This window comes from Erpetoichthys calabaricus, chromosome 7 (assembly GCF_900747795.2).
Source record: "Erpetoichthys calabaricus chromosome 7, fErpCal1.3, whole genome shotgun sequence".
NCBI lineage: Eukaryota > Metazoa > Chordata > Cladistia > Polypteriformes > Polypteridae > Erpetoichthys > Erpetoichthys calabaricus.
In genome coordinates, this window is record NC_041400.2 from 127,386,377 (window position 1) to 127,402,646 (window position 16,270).

At 37.9% G+C, this 16,270-nt stretch overlaps 1 protein-coding gene across 3 annotated transcripts in view; it reads right to left on the reverse strand.

Annotated features, from left to right (window-relative positions):
* Positions 1 to 16,270, reverse strand: part of ercc6l2 (excision repair cross-complementation group 6-like 2) — a 99,011-nt gene that overhangs the window by 66,539 nt on the left and 16,202 nt on the right. For all 3 annotated transcript variants that reach the window (XM_028805339.2, XM_051929657.1, XM_051929655.1), the window contains exons 6-9: positions 14,960 to 15,121; positions 14,223 to 14,430; positions 7,195 to 7,335; positions 6,453 to 6,569 (exon numbers count right to left, since the gene is read on the reverse strand). In XM_028805339.2, coding sequence (XP_028661172.2) covers positions 6,453 to 6,569; positions 7,195 to 7,335; positions 14,223 to 14,430; positions 14,960 to 15,121 — 628 coding nt within the window. The remainder of the gene's footprint in view (positions 1 to 6,452; positions 6,570 to 7,194; positions 7,336 to 14,222; positions 14,431 to 14,959; positions 15,122 to 16,270) is intronic.

The following is a 16,270-nucleotide window of genomic DNA, read 5'->3' on the forward strand; positions in this document are numbered from 1 at the left end:
CGCGATAGGCGGGCAATCACTTGTATTTAAAAATCCGCGAAAAGTGAACCGCGAAGTAGCAAGGGATTACTGTACTGCCTTTCTTGGTAGCCCTGGGTGCATGGAAAGAAACAGCCTTGGACATGGTTCCTTAGATAGTCACACACACATACACATAAACCATTTATACAGGGGCCAGTACAGAGTGTCCAATCAACCTAAACTGAACTTATGATGCTTGAACCGTAAAACTACATGCTACAACTCTTCACAATTATACTATAATCAGTACTTACAAATCAAGCATTGCAAGCCCTTCAGCAAACACATTCTCAACATTCTCAATACAGGTAAAGTCAAAACTGTGATCAGAATATGACTCAAAGTCTTCACATTCCATATTACTAGTATTCTGTAACTTTTCTAGGACTTCCTCAACTGTATGTTTTCTCTTTTTTTGAAGGAGACATTTCCCTAACACAAACTTCAAGTCTTATTGTGCATCAAACCAAATAATCCCCATGCATGATGGTGCATAAAGATGAACTGTCACACACACAGCTTATTTCCTACCTTTTACGCACAGCTGTTACATGTAATATGAACAACCAATCACAACAACTATACATCTCTGGTATGCTCTGAATCTCAATTATCCAATGGTAATGAGCCTTCCACTGTATGTTATTTGACACAGGTGGGATCTTTCATAAAATCAGATTTGCTCAACTGTGAAGTGCTTTTCGCCTCGACATACACATGTGCAAATCAAATATTTTACTAATGAAAGAGAGCTGACAAAATAGAAACTTATGATTTATTTGAAATAAGACACCCATGGGTATGTAAAAATACCATTATAGCTTTTGATTGACTTGTGGGTTTAATGCAATGTAAAACAAACAACTCCGAAATATGCCAGTGTCCACTGTGTATAAGTGGCTACACTCTGAGTGAGGAGCAATGTGAAATTTAGACTGGCAATGTGACAGAAGTAAATAACTTCATTATAAGGTAATGTTAAACTATTTTTAAGCATCTGATGACACCGAAACACTTTGTTAGCTACTTACTAAAGTTGAATTGCACAAATATCTAATTAATGACTGAAAGGCAAGCTACATAACATAACAACATGCAACTCGCTTAATCTAATTTAGGGCTGCAGGGGTTCAGAACTATCCTGGCAGCACTGGGCCATATACCAGTCCATTACAGGGTTCATCTGCAGGTGAGGGGACGCTGGCGCACGCATGTTGTTGCCGCACGCATGTTGTTGCCGCTCCTCCCTGTAAACAACACTTTTCGCAAAATTCGCCTAATTCTACACTTTCTTACGTTTGTTTTATTTCTTTTATTGTACGTATAGTTCATGGATACAGCTGACTCGAATTGTATGGATTTGGCTTATATTTACAGATTTTATGGACTCTACTTTGACTGGGAACAGCTGAGTCTGTGGATCACGGGACGAGAACCTACAAGCATTTCTTTGTGCCTGGCAATCTAGGACCTCGGGATGATCTGTCTCCGTGATTATATTAAATTCGCTTTGCTGATCTGCTCCCGTTTCATCTTACAGTACTCTACGACTGGGAACTGATCTGATGTTCATACTAATCTGGCTTTTGGCTCCGGGGCGATCACGCCTGAAATTACCAAGCGTTACTGTTTGTGGCTGTGTATTGGAACCTCCAACTCCTGCTACCTCCTCCTGCTATGCTTTCTGCTGCTTTGCTATCGCCGCTCACCTACTCTACCACACCCGCCTGTCCTACCGGTTCCGCTGTGCTGTGCTGCTTCTCCACTGCTATTCAGATAAGTATTGCCCAGTATCATGCTAAAATACTCTCATGACAAACTCCTTCTTATTAAACAGTTTGTCCAGAGCAAATGGTCTGACTGCAACATCCTAAAGGACGCCGGTATTTTGCAGCGCCCGAAATATATACATCGCGGGTCAGGTCGCTGCCACCACCGGGCTGCGAATGAAAAGACCACCGGCAGCATTTGCTCAGGAATACGCCGTCCTTCTCATGACCCTGGAAATAGAATTGTCGGTGTGCCAAATTTGCATTATGTGGAAATAAACCCTGATTGCGGCTCTGTGCAGAAAGAAGACTCATTATGTAATGTTGCACTGTTTAACTCGAGGTCTCTTAATGGCAAAGCATTGGTGCTGTCAGAACTCATCACTGACACCAAACTTGATATTCTGTGTTTAACGGAGACTTGGCAAAAACCAAACGAATTTGCGTCTCTCACAGAGGCGACTCCAATTGGTTTCACTTTCCACTCAGAGCCTCGCAGCTCAAGACAAGGCGGCGGGGGCTGGCAGTAATTATCAGAGAAGACTTAAACATTAAAAGAATCCCAATTGACTGCCCATTGTCTTTTGAGTGCCTGGCTCTTAAACTAATAACGGAATCTGTCTCACTCATTGTTCTCTATCGTCCCCCAAAATACAATGCATCCTTCTTATCCGATCTGATTGAACTTTTGACCCACCTAAGCTCTTACTCTCAGAGAATTATGCTTCTTGGTGATTTCAACATCCATATTGACACCCCCACATCTAAACTGAGAAATGAATTCCTGTCCTTACTGGACTGTTTTGACTTGACACAACATGTTGATTTTCCAACCCATTCTGGCGGTCATATATTGGACCTGATCTGCACTTCTGGACTATCTGTTGCCAACATTTACAGCACTGATTTGGGACTCTCTGACCATAAAGCAGTATTTTTCACTGTGTCATTACCTATCCCACCTCTTACCTGTAAACGACAAATTTCTTACAGAAACCTTAAAAATATCTGTCCCTCTATCCTTTCTGGATCCATTTCTGATCTTTTACTGTCTGCACCTATTCCACCAACACTAGATAGTTTTGTTGACCACTATAACACAGCCCTTCACTCAGCATTAGATAAAACAGCTCCTTTAAAACATAAGGAGGTTTCCTTTAAGCGCTCAGCTCCTTGGTATAACTCAGAATTGCGATCTATGAAAGCAGCTGGCCGACGCCTTGAGAGAATGTCACGTAAGACTGGCCTCACCGTGCACAGCCAGGCTTTCTCTGACCACCAAAGAGCTTACAGAGAAGCACTAACTTCTGCCAAGAACACCCATTATGGCAGAATAATAGAAAGTGGCCATGATAACCCAAGGGTTTTGTTCTCTGTAGTTAATAAACTACTTGAACTCGCATCTGGTCCAACTACCTCTTCTACTGAAGTCTGTGAGGAATTCCTCCACTTTTTCTGTAACAAAATTAAAGATCTAAATAATTCAACTAACATAAATATATCATCTGTTTATATCTCTCCCTGTTTTCCCACTCCATCCAGCTCCTTCTCTAAGTTCTCACCAGTCACTTCTGCGTTTGTTAATAACCTGCTTTGTAAGATGAGGCCGACTACTTGTGTACTGGACCCCATCCCCACCACACTACTTAAATCCTGCCTTCATGCCATAATCCCGACTGTTACAACAATAATAAACTCATCCCTTGACACTGGCTCCGTGCTGCTCACTTTTAAAATTGCTTCTGTAACCCCAATGTTAAAAAAGTCTGGCCTTGATGCTGACAATCTTAACAATTTCCGGCCTATTTCCCACTTACCTTTCCTGTCAAAAGTTCTTGAGCGTGTTGTAGCTTCCCAACTCACCAATTACCTAACTTCTAATAATTTGATGGAACCCTTTCAGTCTGGTTTCAGGGCGCGGCACAGCTGTGAAACTGCTCTGCTATGGGTAACCAATGATTTGCTTATGGCAGCAGACTCTGCACAAACTAGCATATTAATTCTGTTAGACCTCAGTGCAGCATTTGACACAGTCAGACATGACATCCTACTGTCCAGAATGGAGAACATGCTGGGTATCTGTGGCACTGCCCTCCAGTGGTTCAAGTCCTATCTGACTGATAGGCAAGAGTTTGTTAGTCTTGGCAACAGCAGATCCAACTCCGTGCCAGTCACACAAGGAGTCCCTCAGGGCTCTGTCCTTGGTCCTCTGCTTTTCTGTATTTATATGCTTCCCCTTGGCCATATTATCCGTAGTTATGGATTGGGTTATCATTTTTATGCAGATGATACCCAGCTCTACTTCAATGTTAAAAGTGGAACTTCATCAGAGCTTTCTCAGCTCACAACCTGCCTTAGTGAAATTAAAACCTGGATGGAGCAGAACTCTTTAAAATTAAATTGCAATAAAACTGAACTCCTGCAAATTGGGACTAAAATGCAACTTAATAAAATGAGCTCCTTCCCAGTCCATCTTGGCAGTGATCTCATCAGACCTGCATCTACTGTAAAAAATCTTGGTGTCATTTTTGATTCCTCCCTCACTTATTCCGCCCACATAAATCACATTAAGAAACTTTCTTACTTTCACCTCCGTAACATATCCCGTGTTCGCTCCTTCCTCTCCTTCTCTAATGCTGAGAAACTTGTCCATGCTTTTATCACATCCCGCATCGATTATTGTAATTCCCTACTGGCAGGTGCCCCTTCTAATCTTATATCACAGCTCCAGCTTATTCAAAACTCAGCTGCAAGAGTCCTTACTCGAACCAGCAGCAGCGAGCACATCACACCCATCCTGCTCCTGTTCAGGAAGGCTTTTAGCTCTACTTGACTTTATTACCTTTCTCTCAGTTTACTTCTCTGTCAAGATGCCAATGTAACCTGTATGTGTGTGCTAGACCATCAATTATGTTGTCTGTTTTTTTTCAGAATTTACTGTCTTAATCTTCTTTATTTATTTATCTGGTTTGTACAATGCTATATACTGTATATTCTGCCGTTCTTTATTATATTCTGTAAGTGCCTTGAGCATGGGAAAGGCGCTATATAAATAAAATGTATTATTATTATTATTATTCATGTCCACAATCACATTCACCCAGGGTCAATCTGAAATCTCCAACTAACCGACACAGCATGACTTTGGGGGAAAACCAGAACAACTAACCAGAGGAGAATCACACTCCACACAGACAGCAAGTGGGTATGGGATTCAAACCTAGGACATTGTATCAATTAGGGACAGCACCACCCACTGTGTCATCATTATGCTCTTAAATCATGTTAGATATCTCTAAAGTACAATGAACTATTACTTTGTTACTTCAATACCTCAACCTCACTGCATGTACATTACACATAAAGCATACTTTATAAATGATTAAAATAATCATAAACAGCCTTTAAGTTTCTAAGGTCCTTTAAATCACAAAACTGTTAATGAGCTTAATTTGGAATAATGGCATTTACACATTGTACACAGTGTACTCCATAAAAAGATCTACAGCTGGAATCCCGTTGTAATGAAATTCATGGGACCATAAATATTTTTGTTATAACAGAAATTACGTTACAATGAATATGGGGAAAATACGTGTACTATTATGAAAGGGGTCCCTGGCGATGTACTGTCTGTAATGGCAGCAATGCAAGGACAGCTTGTGGCTGCTCTGCTATGTCTGGTAAACAACAAGCCAAAGGCAAAGCCATTGGTTGTCCTCTGCAAGATCAGACAACCTCACACTCTCCTGGTCTGCCATGGCAGTGATTCCGAGCCGCCACTGTTCTTCTAATCTGAAGATGAGAGATAAAGCAGGACAATTGCCCCCATGTTGTGGCTCCTATCTCGTATGCTTGAGTACTAAAGTAGCAGCTCCTATTTTGAATGAAGTCTTAAGACTGTACCTGCTTTCTCTAAACAGTAATAAAGTACCTGTATTTTCCTTGGAAACCTGGACTCACCCTCCTGTCTATCATGCAACTTTGTGACTAAAGTTTGACAATATCTGTATAAAAAAACAGCGCTTCTTAAGATGGAAAAAATATTTTATTTAAAAATGAGATTATAACATGTAACTTTTTTTTTTTTTTTTTTTTTATAGAAATACAGGTATGAATACAGAACGAAAATGAGAGGTTAGATGTAACTTTTTTTTCGGCATAAACTGATTTGACTATTTTTATTCATTGGAAAGAAAACTTTGAGAAGCGCTATGAAACTTGAACAGTACAGTATCTGTGCACAACAAAACTACCCATGAGGACGCTTGGTGGAGTACTGACTCAAAATTCTTCTATGTATATGATGTCGTGCATACACTCCTGCCAAGCTTCATCAAGACTGCCCAAGATCAGAAATTCTGCACCAGACTGTCACTTTAATTTGGCCTAAAAAGAAAGAGACTGTTTGTTGCAGGGTTTCTGAGACTCAGCAAAAGTATAGGCACGGCATTAAGTATTTTTTGCATCGCATTATTATCGTCAGTGGTCATTTTTGGTCGAAAAAATGTTTTGTTATATTGAAATTTAGATTTTGTTAAAACAAAATCCATTAAATATGTTGTATGAATGTTTGTCTGGGCCAACAAAATGTATTCATTGTTCTGATAATTTAGTTACTTTGGTATTCAGGAAATTGGGATTTGACCTGTATTCACTTACCTGCATCTTACTTATACCTTCCTTTGGCTGAAGCAAGGCCACATGGTTAGCGACTTTTCTCAGAACAGTAAGGTAGCTCAAATATAAGGTATGCACTGGGATGCCATCTTTATTTGTCTACAATAATAAAAAAAATCCCACTTAAACAGCAGTTTACATATGGAATTGATAGAAACAAGCAATGACAGCCCTCTAAGATAATTCTGAAGTGACCCAGGATCAAATAAATTTAGTTTATTAAAGTAAATCAGAGTTGTGTAGTAGAATGGTTGAAAAGACAGAAACTGTAAGTTTAAACACATGTGGAATTTTTAAGAGCCCTAGGTAACTGTGTTGCATGAATTAATTACAAGTGACATTTAAATGCAGAACACAAAATAATAATTGTTTAAAATAACATGATGCTGAGTGTACAAAAAAAAGTGCTGTAATTTTCTGGCATTTAAAAAAAATATTTCATATGTTGGCAAAGATAATCTTCTGTACATTAAAATATATGAATTACTAGTTTCTAGTACTTGTGATTTATACAGTGTATGTTTCTTTTTTTCATTTACTCCATAGGTGTATAATAGTCAGCATATTATCATAATAATCAAATCATAATCAAATACGATAAATAGAGAGTTGAAATTTACTAAATGTCTATTTATAAAGTCATTTTTCACAGTCATATTTTACTATAAAAGCAAATACAGATATTTTGTTATTAGGAACATAATATTGAAACATATTATAAAACCTTAAAGCAGCACTTCTTCCTTTGACGCCCACTATTACAGCTGCAGGGGTCCCAGCTACGCAGCACCAAACTAACATCTTCACAGTCCAAGACTGCTTTATAGACTGCTTGCTGAAACTCTGTCAATGCACAATAAACTACCTGCAAAGAAAAAAGACACAAAGTATTAAATCCATCCAGTTTCCCAACGCGCACATCCAAATCAGAGGGCTGGGGCCTATCCTAGCAATCCCCGGGCACAAGGGCAGGAATAACACCTGTACAGGGCACCAATCTATTGCAGGGTGAATGCAAATGAACACACACTAGGGCCAATTCAGAACGTGCAACAATTTTACGTCATGTTTTTTTGTCACACTTTAAATCTGGCTTATTTTAAAACCTACATATATATGTTTGGTATCAAACTTTTCAGAATTTATTGAAACTTTACTGTGATACTGTTAGATTTTCTGATTCCTATTCTGTTTATAAATTATAAACTAAAAAATATCAAGAACTCATGTCCTGCAAGGCGAGACTTTGTGCCAAAAGATTTAACCACGCCCGGGGCCGGAAATAAAAGACAAAGAGAAGGACAGCTGCTGTACAGGCTTTTAAATGTTTGAAGTGCCGTGTGATTTGCAGATCACGTGGCACGGCAGCAGCAGCAAGCCAGCAGCTGATCGAGAAAAGAGGAGGTAAAAAAAACTGTACTTGTTTCCCATTGTATCACTGTTTAAGAGGGGGTTTCAGAGGAGCGACTGCGTCTCCTTGGGGTGTGTTCAGCCCCCCTCTTCACAACGCGAGCGGCAGAGACACGAAGACAACCCAACCCAACAGACAGACACACTCAACACAGGGTAAAATCACCAAGAATGTTTTTAATTATTTTTCTTCTTCTTGTAGTGCCCTGAAGCACCTCTGCCACCATAAACAGGCAATACAATAATAATAAATACAATTAACCAACACAAATGTCTCCTCCACACCTCCCAGCAAGCTCTGTCCTCTACTTCCCAACTCCGGCTCCCTTGCTGGGTCTCCAACAGTCCTTTATATAGTGTCTGACCTGGAAGTGCTTCGGTTCTTCCGTCTATGTGACTTTCCCGCACTTCCAGGCCAGCTGGAGAAGTTGAATCTTCTTTCAGCCTGGAAGTACTTCAGAACTTCTGTCCCTGTGATTTGATAGTATTTCTGGGCTATGGAAAAGATACGAGTCTCCAGGTCCCCCTGCAGCATCTCCTGGCGGCACCCATGGTATCCAGCAGAACTGAGAAGCCGAACTTCAAATCCCATGGTGCCCTGTGGGAATCCGGGGCACTGCTATGCTTCAAGGAAATCGCCATCTGGCGTTTTGGGGGAGGCAATGTCCCACAGTAGCTGCCATATCCCATCTTTCTCTTCTTTGGGCATCCCGGCCTGGTTGTGCAGATATATATATATATATATATATATATATATATATATATATATATATATATATATACAGTGCATCCGGAAAGTGTTCACAGTGCATCACTTTTTCCACATTTTGTTATGTTACAGCCTTGTTCCAAAATGGATTAAATTCATTTTTTTCCTCAGAATTCTACACACAACACCCCATAATGATAACGTGAAAAAAGTTTACTTGAGGTTTGTGCAAATTTATTAAAAATAAAAAAAATGAGAAATCACATGTACATAAGTATTCACAGCCTTTGCTCAATACTTTGTCGATGCACCTTTGGCAGTAATTACAGCCTCAAGTCTTTTTGAATATGATGCCACAAGCTTGGCACACCTATCCTTGGCCAGTTTCGCCCATTCCTCTTTGCAGAACCTCTCAAGCTCCATCAGGTTGGATGGGAAGCGTCGGTGCACAGCCATTTTAAGATCTCTCCAGAGATGTTCAATCGGATTCAAGTCTGGGCTCTGACTGGGCCACTCAAGGACATTCACAGAGTTGTCCTGAAGCCACTCCTTTGATATCTTGGCTGTGTGCTTAGGGTTGTTGTCCTGCTGAAAGATAAACCGTCGCCCCAGTCTGAGGTCAAGAGCGCTCTGGAGCAGGTTTTCATCCAGGATGTCTCTGTACATTGCTGCAGTCATCTTTCCCTTTATCCTGACTAGTCTCCCAGTTCCTGCCACTGAAAAACATCCCCACAGCATGATGCTACCACCACCATGCTTCACTGTAGGGATGGTGCCAGGTTTCCTCCAAACGTGACGCCTGGCATTCACACCAAAGAGTTCAATCTTTGTCTCATTAGACCAGAGAATTTTCTTTCTCATGGTCTGAGAGTCCTTCAGGTGCCTTTTGGCAAACTCCAGGCGGGCTGCCATGTGCCTTTTACTAAGGAGTGGCTTCCGTCTGGCCACTCTATCATACAGGCCTGATTGGTGGATTGCTGCAGAGATGGTTATCCTTCTGGAAGGTTCTCCTCTCTCCACAGAGGACCTCTGGAGCTCTGACAGAGTGACCATCGGGTTCTTGGTCACCTCCCTGACTAAGGCCCTTCTCCCCCGATCACTCAGTTTAGATGGCTGGCCAGCTCTAGGAAGAGTCCTGGTGGTTTCGAACTTCTTCCACTTACGGATGATGGAGGCCACTGTGCTCATTGGGACCTTCAAAGCAGCAGAAATTTTTCTGTAACCTTCTCCAGATTTGTGCCTCGAGACAATCCTGTCTCGGAGGTCTACAGACAATTCCTTTGACTTCATGCTTGGTTTGTGCTCTAACATGAACTGTCAACTGTGGGGCCTTATATAGACAGGTGTGTGCCTTTCCAAATCATGTCCAACCAACCGAATTTACCACAGGTGGATTCCAATTAAGCTGCAGAAACATCTGAAGGATGATCAGGGGAAACAGGATGCACCTGAGCTCAATTTTGAGCTTCATGGCAAAGGCTGTGAATACTTATGTACTTGTGCTTTCTCAATTTTTTTATTTCTAATAAATTTGCAAAAATCTCAAGTAAACTTTTTTAAGTTGTCATTATGGGGTGTTGTGTGTAGAATTCGGAGGAAAAAAATGAATTTAATCCATTTTGGAATAAGGCTGCAACACAACAAAATGTGGAAAAAGTGATGCGCTGTGAATACTTTCCGGATGCACTGTACATACATACATATATATATATATTGTCATGCCTGGGTCACAGATTTGCACAGAAACACAGGAGGTTGTAGAGACAGGTACTTTATTCAAACACTGCAAACAAACACGTCTCTTTTTCAAAAGTTTAAACGTGCTCCTTGACAAGACGGAGATGACAGTTCCATCTCATAATTAAAAGAATGCAAACATATCTTCCTCTTCAAAGGAGTGCGCGTCAGGAGCAGGGAAGGTCAGAGAGAGAGAGAGAGAGAAAAGCAAACAATCCAAAATTGACAGGTGCTGTTCGGACTTTTAAGCATGCGAAGTAATGCGCGATAGATCGGCTACAAGTAAGCCCAGCAAGCAAGGGAGCAATGTGAAGGTAGTCTTTCAGCGTTTTTTAACCTGTAGGGGTGCAATCAGCCCCCCAGCTCACAATATATATTAGTGCTGGGCGGTATACTGGTTCATACCGAAAATCGTTTTTTATTTTTTTTATGATATGGATTTTTCTTATAACGCAACACCGGTTTAAATTGCCTAAACGACGTTCGGAACGTGGCGCAGCAGGAAACTGTTCAAGTGGGGACCTTTTTCACTGCTACACCGCTAAACACAGATTTGTTGCACTACGGTTCTTTTTCACTGCTACACCACCAAATAGTGGGCGATAGCATAGGTATATGGAGGACTATTTCGGACAAAATTAAATAAATAAATAAATGCGCAAATAAATTAAAGTTCTGTGAAATGTGAAAAATGGACAGAGAGCATTCCTAAACTGAAGCCGACGATAAAGTTGAACATGAACAACAGAAGAACTTTTGCCGAAAAAAAGGAGTCACGTCCGTCGCCTGGAGATACTTTAGTTTTAAAAGGTCAGATGTGTAAATACTGTTTCTATACTACTGGATAATACTGCAAGCCAAGTTGTACTTGTTTTAGTACTTGCTAGTGTATGTTTTGCTTGAATTCATCCTGCAATGTGCTGGCGACTCGTTCAGAGATGGGCACAACTCTGAATGGATGGCATAATTAAACATGTATAACGAAGATACTTTTAAAGTTCTGAACACTCCGTCGGCTAAGTTAATAACTAGTTTTAATTTCACAAAGACGTTTATCGTGTGGTGATTGGTAATGTGGAGAAAGAAAAAGGAAAGATAGGAACTGGGGTTTTGATAGAGAGCAGGAATATCATGAAGTGAATGGATTCTGTGCGGTGATTGCTGCAGGCACCTGCTCTTAGTGCGGAGGAAGTCAGTTTAAGAAGCATAGTGATTAACGACTGGGTCAAGGAACACTTAACACAAAGTATTTGATGTGCTGCATTAACTTATGACGGGGTTTGAGAAAATCTAGTAAATTAAACATTGATTTTAGGATGAAGTTTAGTTTACAACATTCTACTTTAATTATAAAATAAACTATGAGAATAAAGTGGAAATGTCGACTTTAATCTTGACATAAGCGTCAACATTAAAGTGGAAATGTCAAGAATAAAGTCAACATGTCGAATTTATTCTCGACATATTGTTTGTTTTTTTTTTTCCGTGTCCATATTTTTTTTTCTTCACAGTGGCCCTAATGCGCTTCCATAGGGCTATACCACAAACAGCATTATAAATGCAAGTTGCAGTTTTATTATTTATGTATATAGCTTAGCTTGAAGCAAGGTCCATATTAATGCAGTTTGCCTAAATGATGGTACAGTTGGTAAGATGTCATCACCAAGTTGCACTTGTTTTATTTTATTTGGTGAATACTGTGTAATGCACCTGGGCTTGAAGCCTTGAAGTAATGGTGCAACTATCAGTAATACTATTATGTATTTTATTGTTATTATTTATTAGTTTAAATATTATGCAGTTTAATGATGGTAAAATTGTTTAAAAAGTCACTTTAACGTGTCAGTGGACAGAGATTGTTAACATTAACAGAAAGTGTAGTTGGTTTACAAAAAATATTTACTATTTATTCCTTTTCTAAGACGTGTTCAGTGCAATCCAACTTTTGACAAACACCTCTGGATATTTTACTAAGTCTAAATGCCTCTTTGGATGGTTGAAAATATGTTGTCAAAATCATAGTTTAAGCTTTTGCAAAATTTGTTCAATTAAAAGGTTCTATATTTTGACTACTGCGGTGGGTTGGCACCCTGCCCAGGATTGGTTCATGCCTTGTGCCCTGTGTTGGCTGGGATTGGCTCCAGCAGACCCCCGTGACCCTGTGTTCGGATTCAGCGGGTTGGAAAATGGATGGATGGATATATTTTGACTACATCTGTCATGCAATGTGATTCCTTCTCTTTAGTGCCACCCCCTTGAAAACTATCACTTTATGGGGCCATGCAAACCTGGATTAATACTTGTGTGCACATTAAAATGTCTTTTTGTACGATGTACAATTCTCGTAACAGTCGAACAGGTTATTGTTAGCCAGTCTACTGCAGTAATTGCAGTGGAAAATGTGGTTAACATCCACTCATGCATGGGGAAAAAAATACCGTGAAACCGGCAGAATTTAGAAAAATATAGTGATATAGAATTTTGGTCATACTGCCCACCTCTAATATATTTATTAATATATATATATATATATATATATATATATATAAATATACAATATATATATATATATAAATATACAATATATATATATATATATATATATATATATATATATATATATATATATATATATATTGTATATATTGTATATATATATATATATATATATATATATATATATATATACACATATATAAATATACAATATATATATGTATATATATATATATATATATTGTGTATATATATATATATATATATATTGTGTATATATATATATATATATATATATATATATATATTGTGTATATATATATATATATATATATATATATTGTGTATATATATATATATATATATATATATATATATATATATATATATATATATATTATATATATATATATATATATATATATATGAATGGAAGAGAAGGTCTGTGATACGGTTTGCATATTTGCAGCTGGAGATCCACGAAGGGAGAAAAAAGAATCACGTATCATAAAATAGTTTTTTATTCCTGAGCTTTCAACCCCTATCAGGGGTCTTCATCAGAGGATAATGCTTAGACTTACAAGAATCAAAGGCAATATATAGCAACACATTCAGTGGGGGGTGGGTGGAGGTACCCCCCCCCACTGAATGTGTTGCTATATATTGCCTTTGATTCTTGTAAGTCTAAGCATTATCCTCTGATGAAGACCCCTGATAGGGGTTGAAAGCTCAGGAATAAAAAACTATTTTATGATACGTGATTCTTTTTTCTCCCTTCGTGGATCTCCAGCTGCAAATATATATATTATATATATATATATTCCTGTCATTAAGTTACAGAGTTGTCTGTGTGAGGTTTTAATTTTCATGTTGTGCAATCCACCAAAGTCCATGAAAAAAGTTCAGTGACAAGCATGTTTAAACATTATCTATAGATAGGCCTGAAGCATACTATCATTCCCTGCATAGTATGAGAATACTTCTAACCAAAATCAAAAGGGTAGCAGATGCTGTAATGTATGATTTTAGTCAAGGAAATAATATGTTTCAGTATAGTGGTACATAATACATACAAGTGAATGACTTATTATAGTATGAGAATACATTTAACCAAAGTCAAAAAAGGTGGTAGATGGTATGATGATTTTATTCTAGAAAATAATGATTGGTACTATACCAGCAAATAACACACTATGTACAAGTGAATAATTTATTTTTTAAGTGATCCAGTAACAAAACTAGCTGTAAAACAATATTCCATCCTGAGATAAAAAAAGCAATACTTTAGCAGTAAAGCTAAAGCTTTCCAACTGGGATCAAATGTACTGAATCATTACTATTATATTCCTGATTAGCAATTAAGGAACAGTAAAGGAGCAAAGATATTGTTTTACACTTACTTTGTCATCTTTCTTTGGTAACTGACTGCTTATAAGAGACTTGGTTCGTCTCAGGAACCAGCAAGAAAGTTTTTTTGCTAGTTTGTAAACAGCTCTTCTTCCCAATGCCAGCCCTCGTTTACTCACGTTGTGCCTTTGCCCATTCTCTACTGGATCAGAAAAGTTAGACTTGAACCAGTTCAGGCTTCCTAAACATCCAGGAACTGCCCTGAAGACAATAAGTAAACAAACAAACAAATAAATAAATAAAATGGTAAAGCAAACAGTACATTTAAGATTCATTTAAAATATATGCAGTGTTAAATTAATCTGTTAAATTACAAATGGTTTTTAAATATTAAAGTGTAAATATTAGGTCAAATAAATGATGTACTTAAACTGCTCTAAATAAAGTTCAAAATAAATAGCATAGAGCCACAATCACTTTCTGGCTGTGAAAATTAATTTAATCCAAATAATTATGAGAATTTACAAACATGAAATATTTAATATATTTCAAAAAAATATACATTTTTAAAGGGGCTTCATTCCATTAAAAATAACAGATTGCATATATAATACTGCTTTTCAATAACATTAATGTAATGTAAAGATTTTGAAATTATTGTGATCAGAGAAAGGAGGACGGTGGAACATTAAAGCATGAAAAATGCAAAGAAATAGGTATAGAGCTGCTACTCTTACCATAAGATGGTCTCTGTAATTTTTAATTTTATCAAGTGTAAAAAAATGCTTACCAGTCCACTACACACCACAATTCTTCCATATTATTTTGAAGAATTGTTCCAGTTAATCCAATTCGAATTTTGCATTGTAAAGCCTTCATTGCCACGGTAATCTGTGAGTTTGGATTTTTTATTCTGTGAACTTCATCAACAATTACAGCAGACCATTCTATTCTATAAGGGATGGAAAATAGGAAATGTTTCCACTTAAAAACAAGATCAGTTATATAAAAATGAAAAAAAAACCTCTCACACATGCATACACTGTGCAGTGACACTAACCTGGAAGATGTATTTTCCTTACAAATGGTCAGATTTCATTTCCTGCTTGTAAAAATAGTTTTATATGCATTATCATTACTAACAGAGAGGAAACAAATGGGAATTACTCCAGGGCTGGAGGTAAGGCAAAATTACCTTTATATAAAAGGACATTACACTCTTCCAAGGTATAGGAGACAAATTTACATCAGCCAAAAGAAAATCAATTACAAAAAGAGAAAAATGCACATGCAAACACATATAATATGCAGTGACACTAATCTCGTGTTTCCTTACAAATTGTTGCATTTCATTCTCCGCTTGTAAAAATCTTTCAAGATTGTGTGTTTTTATATATAAAGTATTTTCATGTATAATGATTCACTTTACAGATACACTTTACAGTTTTATACTTGAATAACTCCAAGGATAATAGTCTGCTCCTATCTAGGTGAAATAACATCATGCTACAAAATATCATGAAAAGTTCTATGTGTTCTGCCATTTTATGGTAACTCATCAATATTCATGTGTGGGATGGACCCATCAACCAAAAACACAATGGCAAATAAAAATCCATAAAGCCAATTGTAGATGCTTTAAAATGGGTAGAGGGAACCAAGTGGGATGGCAAGTAAAGTCAATACTGCATCTCTACATCATCTGTGCTATCTATCTTGGACCTTTTGCTTGACCAAGGTTAAACTGCTGGAGATTTTACTTCAAAGGAAAACTGAATCATATAGTACTGTGCAACCAAACTACTGTGATATGCCCGTTGACTCTGGTTACATGAACATGTAAAGCGTAGGTATGCAGCAAAAAGTGCAAAATGACTGCAAACAAGAGTAAAGGCAAGAAAGATGTCTGCCTCCTAAGCACTGTTCACAATGTAGCAACTGTCAATGTCCATGTCAGGAGAAATGTGGCAATCACTATGCCTTGCAATATGACATGTCAGGTACTGACATTCCACTCTGTCATTTGTTAGCAACAGAAAAAAAAATAGTTCAAAAAAGTCTTTCACATGTGATCTAACTGTGCCTAAAACATATCACACAA